Here is a 12,597-nt window from a genome sequence, read left to right as displayed (position 1 = left end):
AAGAAAAGAAAATGACTTTGGACTTTGCTTTGACATAAACTTCTTTGCAACCTCAGTAAGACCTTCTTTCGATTGCACGCATCCTTTGAGATGGGGCTTGAGTGCCAACATTACAAGAAACATTCAAGTAGCCATTTCTTGTACCCTGTTTAATACCAGCAACGTGTCTATCTATATTTAGATTCCCACCCCCTACTTTTATTTGCATTCTGTGTCTGTACATCATACGGTGTGTTTGGCTTGGGTTTGTTTTGGTAGTTTTCTTGAACGTTTATGCTAAGAGAGACATCTCTGTTATGGTTCAAAATAGATCCATATTCATTTTGTCAGCTAGTATGGACATGGTTTTGCATCTAAATAACTTGTAAAGGCCTATTTCTTCCTCAGCGCTCTTAAGCCTTGTCCTCAGCACTTCTAAACAATTTTTGGCAGATGAAGCTAGTAGAATCTAAAGAAGGAAAGGGCTTGGCTTTACTAATGGAGCTGTAGAATGTGGGCTTGTGAAATCTCTCCTTCAAAAAGAGACACAGTGCAAAAATGTTGGTGTAAGAGAGGTTTTCTGCAGGATATACAAAGAGGTGTGATAGGGCTCTATTTGCTCTGTAGTATTTGCTTCAGTAATGACTTGAGAATGCAGCTGTTGATGAGTGTGAGGGTCAGCCTTGGACATCTGCCATGAACAGATGCAAGTTCTTATTCAACTGCAGATAGTGCTGGGAATGTTATGTTTACTGGTGGATACTGCAAAACATCAGCACTTTTCACAGTCTAAGACAGGTGCTCTTGGTGGAAATGGGTCAATTTATTAAAACTATTTCTCACTTCCCCATCATCCTCACCTTTGTCTTTGCTGCAGTTTTATTTCTGCAAAGTGCCTAATTGGGGTCCATCACTCAGAATGACCAGGGCCTGTACATGCCATGAAGGTGCTACAGCTCTGATTTCTGTGCCAGCAGGATCGGAGCAGGGTCATCCTGCTGTCTTCACTCATGGCTGAATTTAAGATAGGGAGGAAGGAACTGACCTAGAACAGAAGCCTATGGGAGAAAAAGTCAGGGCTGCAGGAGCCACCGCTTGTCCATCACTGCCTTCTGGATATGTCCGTTTCCCGCCTCCCAGCTGAGCAGAGCAGAGGAAGCTGCTCCAGCTGGTCTAGGGACTACAGAAGCAAGCAAGCTCCCAGAGAGTGAGCGATCAGAGCGAGTGAACAGGGGGAGCAAACAGAAGTTGGCCAGGAGAGCTTCAGTGGCAGAAGAGACAAAGGACACAAAGGCAAAGAGTGAGTAGAGGACCAGGCACAGGCACCTCTAGAACAACCAGGAAGCTAGACACAAAAAGTGAAAAGAGACTATGGAAGGACAAGACTCTCCAGTGGTGGTGACCTGCAAGGTGTGTGCAATATTTGTTTTCTTACCTGAGAACAACATGGCCTACACATGCAACAAGTGCAAGTTGATCATGCTGCTGGAACAAAAAGTAAGAGGACTGGAGTGGTGAGTGTTGACCCTCCAGGGAAGAAGAGTTCTTGGAAAGAACAGTGGAACTACAGCAGCAAAGTGAAGAACAGAAGCTAGAAGACCAACAGCAAGTACAGGCTGAAGGGGCAGGATTGCAGCTTGAGATCGATAGGCATATGGTCAAGGAACACCTAATTACTTTGAATGAGTTCAAATCTCCAGGGCCAGATGAACTGCATCTTAGAGTAATAAAGGAACTGGCAGAAGAACTCTCAGAACCACTATTATCTTTGAGCAATCATGGAGGACGGGTGAAGTGCCAGATGACTGGAGGAGGGCTAATGTTGTTCCTATCTTCAAAAAGGGTAAAAAGGAGGAACCTGGGAACTACAGACCAGTCAGTCTGACATCAATCCCTGGGAAAATTCTGGAGCAGATGATAAAGCAATCCATCTGGAAGCACCTTGAAAACAATGCAGTGATTACTCGAAGCCAACATAGATTTGTCCAGAACAAATCCTGCCAGATGAATCTGATCTCATTTTTTGATCAGGGCACCTCCCTTGTGTACTGTGGGAATGCTGTGGACATCATATACCTCGACTTCAGCAAAGCTTTCAGCAAAGTGCCCCATGATATCCTGATGAGCAAACTAGCTCAAAGTGGGCCAGATGAAACAACAATCAGGTAGATCCACAGTTGGCTACAGAATCGGACTCAAGGAGTGCTTATCAATGGGATCTTCTCAAAATGGGGAGAGGTAATGAGCAGGTTACCACAGGGTTCAATCCTGGGCCCAGTGCTCTTCAACATTTTTTATTAATGACTTGATGAGGAGGTGCAGGGAATGCTGATCAGATTTGCAATGACACAAAATTGGGCGGGATAGCTAATACCTTGGAAGACAGAAGCAAAATTCAAAGTGATCTTGATAGACTGGAGCGCTGGGCAGAAAACAACAGAATTACATTTAATAGGGATAAATGCCAAGTTCTGCACGTAGGAAAAGGAAACCAAATGCATAGTTACAAGATGGGGGATACGTGGTTCAACAACACTACAAGCGAGAAGGATCTTGGAATTGTTGTCGATCACAAGCTGAATATGAGCCAACAATGGGATGTGGCTGCAAAAAAGGCCAATGCTCTTTTGGGCTGCATTAATAGAAGCATAGCTTCCAAATCCCGGGAAGTACTAGTTCTCCTCTACTCAGCACTGGTTAGGCCTCATCTCGAGTATTGTGTCCAGTTCTGGGCACCGCACTTTAAGAAGGATGCAGACAAACTGGAGAGGGTTCAGAGGAGGGCAACAAAGATGATCAGGGGACTGGAAACAAAGCCCTATGAAGAGAGACGGAAAGGACTGGGCATGTTTTACCTTGAGAAGAGAAGACTGAGGGGAGATATGATAGTGCTCTTCAAGTACTTGAAAGGTTGTCACAGAGAGGAAGGCCAGCATCTCTTCTCAATCATCCCAGATTGCAGGACACAGAATAATGGGCTCAAGTTACAGGAAGCGAGAATCCGGCTGAGCATCAGGAAAAACGTCCTGACTGTTAGAGCAATATGACAATGGAACCAATGACCTAGGGTGGTGGTGGGCTCTCCCACACTGGAGGCATTCAAGATGAGGCTGGACAGCCATCTGTTGGGGATGCTCTGAGTTGGATTCCTGCATTGAGCAGGGGGTTGGACTTGATGGTCTTGTAGGCCCCTTCCAACCCTACTCTTCTATGATTCCTGTTGAAAATAATATGAATTTGACTTTGCCTGCAGTATGCTTCTAGCTTATCATGAGCATGGTTTACATATAGGACACTTGGGGAAATGCCTAACAGCCTGCTAATTAAATACTCGCGCTATCCATTGATTTTGTTTCCCCAAGAGCTGCCTTGTGCCATCTGTCTAAAGGGACAGTCTGAGGTCCTGTCCCCTCATGCAGGTCTGCTGTGAAGCAGCTGGCAGTTCAGGCACAGCTGGAGAGAGAAAGGAGCCTTGTAGGTATGACTTTTGAGCTTCCCCTGGCCTGCTATGAGGTGATGGTGGTAGGAATCCTGGCTTCGTTAGTCTTCAAATGCTGTTTTCATTACAGAGTCTTTGGCCTGGAATTTTAATTAAGCCCCTTGATTACTTTTCTTTTCTCCCTAAGTTGCTCACTGCTGGAATTCTGGATTCCAGTTTGTACACAGTTTATCAGGGGTGTGGGAAATAAACTGGAGAGACTGTTTTTTGGTTTGTTTTTGTGGAGGCTATTTTTGTGTCTTTCTAGTGGCTGCTGTCAGGAGCACTGGTTGCTATAGTAATAATACTTGGGAACTAGCTAAACTTTAGGCTAGTTGAGGGAAGCCCATTCTTGCTTCAAATATAGTTCTGATCCTATTCTGCCCCGCCCCCCAATCTTTGGTTTTGCAGAATGAAATTTCCTATAATTGCCCAGCCTGAAAGGACAAGCCAGAACAGTACTTGCATGATGGATTTTGCCTAAACTGGATTGTTGTGGAAATAATTTCCTCATGATAAATAAAGTAGGATTTTCAGTTTCCTCCCTGTATCTTCTTGGTCTTAACCCTTGAGAAATTAGGATTATCAAATTAGTTTCCATTGGCTATTTTCTGAAATACTTCTGAGGTCTTATTAAAAGGCCAGGATTTGCTAGGCTGTGCACAAATTCACTAATGTGACCTTATACCAATTCAGTAGATCAGCCCATACATGAAAGTAGTACATGGTGTGTTTGTGTGTGTGTGTGTACACACTCATACAAACTTCTATGGCGAGGAGTGACTATGATCTCAGAAGCTAAGCAGGGTCAGCCCTGGTTAGTACTTGGATGGGAGACTACCCAGGCTTCCTGCACTGAGCAGGGGGTTGGACTCGATGGTCTTGTAGGTCCCTTCCAACCCTATGATTCTATGAAATAAAACAACTTGTGGTTAGATACTGCTGCCTGTATATACTCTGTGGCATTTATCCACTACTTGGAATGGTACAAAGATGACAAAAAGCTGGTCCTGTTACATTCTCACTTGCATATTCTCAGTGAGCCCAGCATTATGCCAGTGGGCCTATACTTTATCGTGTGTATATGAGCCAATATAGTGTATATACGAGCCATTATCTTTATAGTTTGTGTTCTGTTATAGTGTCCATGTATAGTGTGTATATTATTGCTATGAACCACTATCTTTATAGCAAGGATGGCCAATTTGTGGCCTTCATCCCTAACCATTGACTGTGCTGGCTGATGGGAGTAGTAGTCCAAAACATCTGGAGGGCCACAAATTGCCTGCTCTTGCTTTATAAAATGTGTGCGTGTGTGTGCGTGTACCTCGCATAATCTTACTTCTTCAAAAAAATGAACAAAGTATATACCTAATACCTGCTTCCCTCTGCTTTCCTTAGTAGGTATTGTTCTAACAAAATAGGAATTCTATGTATTGTAGCAAGCTGACTTTCCCAAGGTGACTTTCAAAGGAATTTGGTTTATATATAAACCATTTAACTGTGGCTTTGCTCCTGGGTACTTCTAAAATTATGTGTATTATCTGAACTCCTGCCCAAGGGCATTAACCATGAATACAGGTGTGAATGTTTAAATTTTTAAAAGATGTGTGGGACCCACTTGAGGAGGGCACATATTGTTCTGAGTTAATATACATCTAGTTAAATCAGGAGATTTTCTCCCCCTACCTCCCCCCCACCATTTCCAGATTAGCAGTATGAGGAGGATGCTTCCTCCTCCTTTGAAATACTGTAGAAAAATAGCATAGTCTACAGTACAGAAATCCTTCATTTTGCAACAGAAGAAAAAGATACAGCATTTTCTCTTCTCTGCAGGTGATGTTGTGGATATCTATCAGCGAGAGTTCCTAGCACTAAGAGACCGCTTGCACGCTGCAGAACAGGAGAGCCTCAAGCGGTCTAAAGAGCTGAACCTAGTCCTAGATGAAATAAAACGAGCCATCTCTGAGAAGCAGGCCCTGCGGGACATAAACCGGACGTGGAGCAGCTTATCTGGTAAATCAGGCTTTAACGAGGATGAGCTCATGATGCACTGAAACCATGCACGTTCACATAGAGCATCTGATAGATAGGCATTCTGTGTGTCCCAGGGCAGGCGTATCACAGGGAGCAGGTCCCAGGGTGCAGTGCTGAGCATATAAAGGTCTCTGAAAATATTATTGTAGAGAGGTAGAGTGGCGTGGTGACATTAAACATTTCCCTTTAGGTATCATACACTTGCCATGTATGTGATGTGAATATGATGAAAAATGTTCCTAATCCACTGGAAACATACAGTAATCTTGAACTTACCAGCTGGTGTTAAATAGTATGTGAAACACCAGTAAAAATCCCACCTCTGTGTGCTTGGGGGAGTTCTATACCAGCCTAAAATCCTGCATTTAAAGCGGAGCTTTCTGCTTCCTTTTTAAATGCAGGATCACAACTGATTCGCTTTACACACGCTTCTTTCTCTGTAGATGGCCATTCCCATAGTGTTATGTTTCCCTGAAGAGGCATTACACATGCACCAGGTTCAGCGATACTTGCTCCTGGGTTCCTGCCCCTTTCCCTTCCCTTGCACATTACTGGTGGATGGGGACTGACAGATGGACAGCCCCCCCCACCAATCTCCCTGGGGCCCCGCCTCGCTCTGCCATGCTTTTGGCCAGTCCCTGCTGCTCAGCCCCTCTGTTGCTCCTCCACTCTCCTGCCCCCCCCCCGCCACCATGCACTGCCACTCTGCCACCCTGCTCCGCTGCCACTCTGTTTTGAACAGGCAGGCTGAAAATGGCGAGGAGCCAAAATGGCGCAGGAGCGGGAAGGCCAAACACTCGGCCCATCAGACCTTCGTCACCACCTTCAACATCATGACCACGCCCCCAACAACCACACTCAGTGCTTCATTCACGCTAGGGGAGAAATACACAGGGAGGACATGGTGCTCCATTTGCGCATATCTGGAAAAATACCCCAGTTTTTTTGTTTGAGGAAAACACGGGATAGGTGGGAGGAAACAGTGAAACAATGACTGGACAGTGACATCGTCATGTAATGGACCCACACAATTCAGTGAATGAGCAACCTTGAATGCGCAATAAACTTGAGGTGTAGAGATCCCCTTAGTCTTCTGCAACCAAATTACTCACCCTGTATTTCCCATAGCTTTTTGTCCCTTGTGAATCTGAGGCACAGGGTCTTGCTGTTCTTAGTCCCTCTGTTGCCTCAGCTATCACTCCTCTCACCCCCTCATGCTTCTAAGCTTTCTAAGCATTCCCTCTACCTGCTTCCCCTCTTTGAAGTGGCTCTAGGCAGTGATTTCCCACAGGCCTGGCCCTCTCTAACTGTTGCTCCCTCCTGCAGAGAAAGCCCTTTCTTGCCTTCACAGGCTATGCTGGGAGCAGAGTGGCAGAGTATCACCTCTACTACTTCAGTGCCCCCTGGTGGAAACTGCATAAGAGCCTCAGAGTGGCTGCACCTGGAAAATGTTGGGGGTTTCATGATTTACAACGGTTTATAACTGCAAACTGGAAGGGTGTAGAACAGAATTCCATTTTGAAATTAAATTTGAGATACATTTGTTTTTAAAAATTTCCGGAGGGTAGCCATGTTAGTCTATTGCAGCAAAAATAATGGTCTTGTGGCACCTTAAAGACTAATAAAAGTATTATGGTACAAGCCAAGTGAGCTATAGTCCATGAAAGCTTATGCCAGAATAAATTGGTTAGTCTTTAAGTTGCCACAAGACCCTTACTTGTTTTTAAATTAAATGTAGGTATCCTGAACAACTGGATTTTGTGTGGCAGATACACACTGATTTGTTTTGCTTTTGAAATTTCGGATCACTGGTGTGTGCATTCAGTCAATCTCCCCAAATGGTGCAGATTTAGAACATAACTGTTAAGGAGAATTAGGTCCCTGAGATTTGATTTAAAAAGTGAATCACAGAATAGTAGGGTTGGAAGGGGCCTATAAGACCATTGAGTCCAACCCCCTGTTCAGTGCAGGAATCCAAGCCAGAGCATCCCTGACAGATGGCTGTCCAGCCTCATCTTGAATGCCTCCAGTGTGGTAGAGCCCACCACCTCCCTAGGTCATTGGTTCCACTGTCATATTGCTCTAAAAGTCAGGAAATTTCTCCTGATGTTCAGCTGGAATCTGGCTTCCTGTAACTTGAGCCCATTATTCCATGTCCTGCACTCTGGGATGATCGAGAAGAGATCCCGGCCTTCTTCTCTGTGACAGCCTTTCTCTTCTCAAGGCTAAACATGCCCAGTTCTTTCCGTCTCTCTTCATAGGGCTTTGTTTCCAGTCCCCTGATCATTTTTGTTGCCCTCCTCTGAACCCTCTCCAGCTTGTCTGCATCCTTCGTAAAGTGTGGTGCCCAGAACTGGACTCAGTACTCCAGATGAGCCCTAACCAGTGCTGAGTAGAGGGGAACTAGTACTTCCCGGGATTTGGAAGCGATGCTTCTATTAATGCAGCCCAAAAGAGCATTGGCCTTTTTTGCATCCACATCCCATTGTTGGCTCATATTCAGCTTGTGATCGACAACAATTCCAAGATCCTTCTCGCTTGTAGTGTTGTTGAACCACGTATCCCCCATCTTGTAACTGTGCATTTGGTTTCTTTTTCCTAGGTGCAGAACTTGGCATTTATCCCTATTAAATGTCATTGTGTTGTTTTCTGCCCAGCACTCCAGTGTATCAAGATCACTTTGAATTTTGTTTCTGTCTTCCAAGGTATTAGCTATCCCACCCAATTTTGTGTCACCTGAAAATTTTATCAGCATTCCCTGCACCTCCTCATCAAGTCATTGATAAAAATGTTGAAGAGCACTGGGCCCAGGACTGAGCCCTGCGCTACCCCGCTCATTACTTCTCCCCATTTTGAGAAGATCGCATTGATAAGCACTCTTTGAGTCCGATTCTGTAGCCAACTGTGGATCTACCTGATCATTGTTTCATCTAGCCCACTTTGAGCTAGTTTACTAATCACAATATCATGGGGCACTTTGTCGAAAGCTTTGCTGAAGTCGAGGTATATGATGTCCACAGCATTCCCACAGTCCACAAGGGAGGTGCCCTGATCAAAAAATGAGATCAGATTCATCTGGCAGGACTTGTTCTTGACAAATCCATGTTGGCTTCTAGTAATCGCTGCATTGTTTTCAAGGTGCTTCCAGATGGATTGCTTTATCATCTGCTCCAGAATTTTCCCTGGGATTGATGTCGGACTGACTGGTCTGTAGTTCCCAGGTTCCTCCTTTTTACCCTTTTTGCCCTCCTCCAGTAATCTGGCACTTCACCCCTCCACCATGATTTCTCAAAGAACAGACAGCGGTTCTGAGAGCTCGTCTGCCAGTTCCTTTGTTACTCTAGGATGCAGTTCATCTGGCCCTGGAGATTTGAACTCATTCAAAGTAATTAGGTGTTCCTTGACCATATGCCTATTGCTCTCAAGCTGCAATCCTGCCCCTTCAGCCTTTACTTTGCCTTTGCCAGGGGGGGTCATAGACCCTCTTTTGGGAGAAGACTGAGCCAAAGTAGGAATTGAGCACTTCTGCCTTTTCTTTGTCATCTGTTATCATTTTGCCATCCTTATTTAATAGCTGAACCACCATTTATTTCTTCTGTCTTTTACTATGCGCATATCTGAAGAAAGCCTTTTTGTTGCTTTTAGCCTCCCTCGCTAACCTCAGCTCGTTCTCAGCTTTAGCCTTCCTGACACCATCCCTGCAATTCTGTGCTACCTGCCTGTACTCTTCCTTTGTTGCTTGTCCTTCCTTCCACTTCTATATGTGTACTTTTTTGTTTTCAAGTCATCTCCAAGCTTTTTGTGAAGCCACACTGGATTCTTCTGTTGTCTTCCACCTTTGCTTCTTGTTGGAATTGTTTGTAATTGTGCCTTGAGAATGTCCTTTTTTAAAAACTCCCACCCATCTTGGACTCCTTTTCTTGTTAGAGTTGCTTGCCATGGGACCTCACTTACTATTGTTCTGAGTTTATTAAAGTCAGATTTCCTAAAATCCAGGGTACACGTTTGGCTACACTTGGCTTTTGCATCCTTTAGAACCAAGAACTCAGGTATAACATGGTTGCTTTCCCCCAGAATTCCTGTAACTGCTACTTTATCCACTAAGTCATCTCTGTTGGTTAGGATCAAGTCAAGGATAGCTGATCCTCTAGTTCCTTCCTCTACTTTCTGTAGGAGGAAGTTATTCGCAACACATGTCAGGAATTTCTTGAGGGGCAATGTTTTGCAGAATTTGTCTCCCAACAAATATCGGGGAAATTGAAGTCCCCCATTACTACTACATCATGCTTCCTTGAAACATTGGCTATTTGCTTTTCAAAAGTTTCATTCTCGTCTTCTCCTTGATTGGGTGGCTGGTAGTAGACTCCAACCACCATGTTCCTTTTATTCTTTGCTGCATTTATTTTAACCCAGATGCCCTTGATGGAGCAACGAAGCTCATCCTCCTGTATTTCTGTGCAGAGATATGTATTTTTCACATATAGTGCAACCCCACCTCCCTTTCTGTTCCTCCTGTTCTTTTTGAACAAGTTATATCCTTCAATTGCTGTATTCCAGTCATGAGAGTCATCCCACCAAGTCTCAGTTACACCTATCAAGTCATAATTTCCCTCCTGTATTAAGAGTTCAAGTTTGTTCTGTTTGTTTCCCATACCCTGGGCATTACTACATAGACATCAAAGACCATGTGCTTCATAGTCTGGCTTTCTTCCTACATGTTTGTGAAGACTATTATTGGGTGCTATTAGAGCTGTTCTCTCCGTTGCAGTGCATGAGCCTTCATCCATTGTTACCCCCAACTTTACGTCTCCCTTCCCCGTGGGATTCAGTTTAAAGCCATCCTGATGAAGTTCTTCATGCTGTGGCCAAACACATTCTTCCCAGCCTTTGTGAGGTGCAACCCATCCCTTGTCAACAGTCCATCTTCCGTGGTCCCAGAATCCATATCTCTCTCGTCGTCACCACCTTCGTAGCCAGTCATTCACACGGAGTATTTTCCTTTCCCTTTCTGACCCTCTTCTAACTACAGGAAGGATGGATGAGAAAACTATCTGGGCCCCAAAGTTCTTGAGTTTCCTTCCCAAAGCTTCAAAGTCTGACGTGATTTCTTTGTAGCTCCGCTTGATGGTATCATTTGTTCTCACATGGATGAGAAGAAAAGGATACCTGTCAGTGGGCTTTATGAGTGCAGGCAACCCTTCAGTCACGTCTCCAATCCGTCCTCCCAGGAGACAGCATACCTGGCGAATCCACGGGTCTTCGCGACATACTTGGGTTTCGATCCCACGCAACAAGGAGTCTCCCACTATTACTACTCTTCTCTTCCTGTTGTTGTAGGCCTTGGTTTCATTGCCTCTGCTTGACTGACCTTCAGCCTCTCGCTCACTCTCATGCAGGTTCCCCTGAAATGCTTCCTCTGCAGGCTGTCCTCCAGTCTCATCCTCAAGTACCTGGAAACAGTTCCATAGCTCCACTGCTTCCACTGGTGCAGAGTGTCTTCTAGTTCTTCTGCTCCTAACTGTCACCCTCTTCGAAGGAGTATCCTCTACTTCATTTTTCCTCACCTCAGCATTTTCCTCTTCTGCCTCAGCTTGCTGTTGCTCTTCTAGTTTCTGTGCTTCACTTTGCTGCTGTAGTTCCACCGTTCTGTCCAAGAATTCTTCGTGTTCTCTTATTCCCTGGAGGGCCGACAGTCACCGCTCCAGCCCTCTTACTTTTTCTTCCAGCAGTGTGATCAACTTGAAGTTGTTGCACGTGCAGGCCATGTTGTTCTCAGGTAAGAAAACAAACATTGCACACACCTTGCAGGTCGCCACCACTGGAGAGTCTTGTCCTTCCATAGTCTCTTTTCCCTCTTTGTGTCTACTGGACGTTAAAAACAGAGTCCCACTGGTATGGAAGTGTGTGTTACAAGAAAAATACATTTTAAAAAATGTTTTTTAAAAAATAAAAAAAATGTTAGGGGCCTCCCCCTTGACCTCCCCTGCCAAATTCTCCTGGCCAACTCCTGTTTGCTCTCCCTGTTTGCTCGCTGTCTGGGAGCTTGCTTCCTTCTATAGTCCCTAGACCAGCTGGAGCAGCTTCCTCTGCTCTGCTCAGCTCAGCTGGGAGGCGGGAAACAGACTGAAACTTCCTGCCCACACAGCTGCTGGGAGTACTCAGGCCACACCCCCTCAATTCAGTTGGAGCTCTCAGGAGCACCTGGTGATCTCACAGCCACTCAGAAGGGAAGGAAAGTGCATGAATGCTGGGTGCAAATTTAGGGCACTTTGCCAAAGGTCTGATTTAACTTTAACTTTCCTCATCTCAAAAGACTGGTGGGGTTGGAGAAGTGGAATATTCATCTGTCTTGAGCTTTAAGTAATTCCTACTAAACTTAATGGGATTAGTGGGTGCAAGCGAAGAAGATTGGACTGATTAACTTGCGTTAAGTGATCATCTCAGCTGGCCAGATGGTGCTATGAAGTGAATATGTCCCTAAAGCTTTACAGTCTCTCTTTCCCCTCTACAGTCTTGCAAAGCGATTGCGTGCTCTCTCTCTCTTTTTTCAGATGAAACAAAATTGAAACTGTGGAATATCACTAACAAGAATGTGCTGCGTCTCCCCACCATTTTTCATCATTTGCCACATTTGCTGTCAAAGGAGAACAGCCTGCAGCCAGCTGTGCACGTAGGACAGGGGCGCACTGGAGGTAACAGAATGTTGCTTGCTTGCTTGCTGCTCCTGACGTCACTTCCCTTCACCTCTTGCCTGGCCCACATTTACTTTTTCCCAGTCTTAGGTGAGTAGTTAAGACAGGCAAGGATGCTAATGTCATCTTACAATCGGCAAGTCAGGTTCGATTTACGTGTCATAGTGGCCTTGCAGGAGCTGCTTTCAATCACTTCCTGAGGTGACCGTTATTACAAAGCAAGCTAGCCTTCCACAACCCAGCGCCCTCCAGGTGTGTTGGACTACAACTCCCATAATCTCCAGCTAGCTGGCTGGGGGTTATGGGAGTTGTAGTCCAACACTTGGAGGGCACTGGGTTGGGGAAGGCTGAAGTAAGCCAACTTCACGATCAGCTTCTCTTGTGGTTGGGGCAATGTTTTATTCTGTGGCA

The 12,597-nt window shown here is 45.1% G+C and overlaps 1 protein-coding gene across 1 annotated transcript in view; it reads left to right on the top strand.

The window, feature by feature from the left end:
* The window catches only part of MGAT4B (alpha-1,3-mannosyl-glycoprotein 4-beta-N-acetylglucosaminyltransferase B), a 129,959-nt gene that overhangs the window by 74,018 nt on the left and 43,344 nt on the right, over window positions 1–12,597 (top strand). The window contains exons 3-4 of the mRNA XM_084839122.1: window positions 5,294–5,473; window positions 12,046–12,186. Coding sequence (XP_084695248.1) covers window positions 5,294–5,473; window positions 12,046–12,186 — 321 coding nt within the window. The remainder of the gene's footprint in view (window positions 1–5,293; window positions 5,474–12,045; window positions 12,187–12,597) is intronic.

This window comes from Heloderma suspectum, chromosome 2, assembly GCF_057233095.1.
Source record: "Heloderma suspectum isolate Gila_16-S chromosome 2, 16-S_ref, whole genome shotgun sequence".
Classification (NCBI taxonomy): Eukaryota; Metazoa; Chordata; class Lepidosauria; order Squamata; family Helodermatidae; genus Heloderma; species Heloderma suspectum.
The sequence above is the reverse complement of the archived record's forward strand: the minus strand, read 5'-3'. Positions and strand labels throughout refer to the sequence as shown.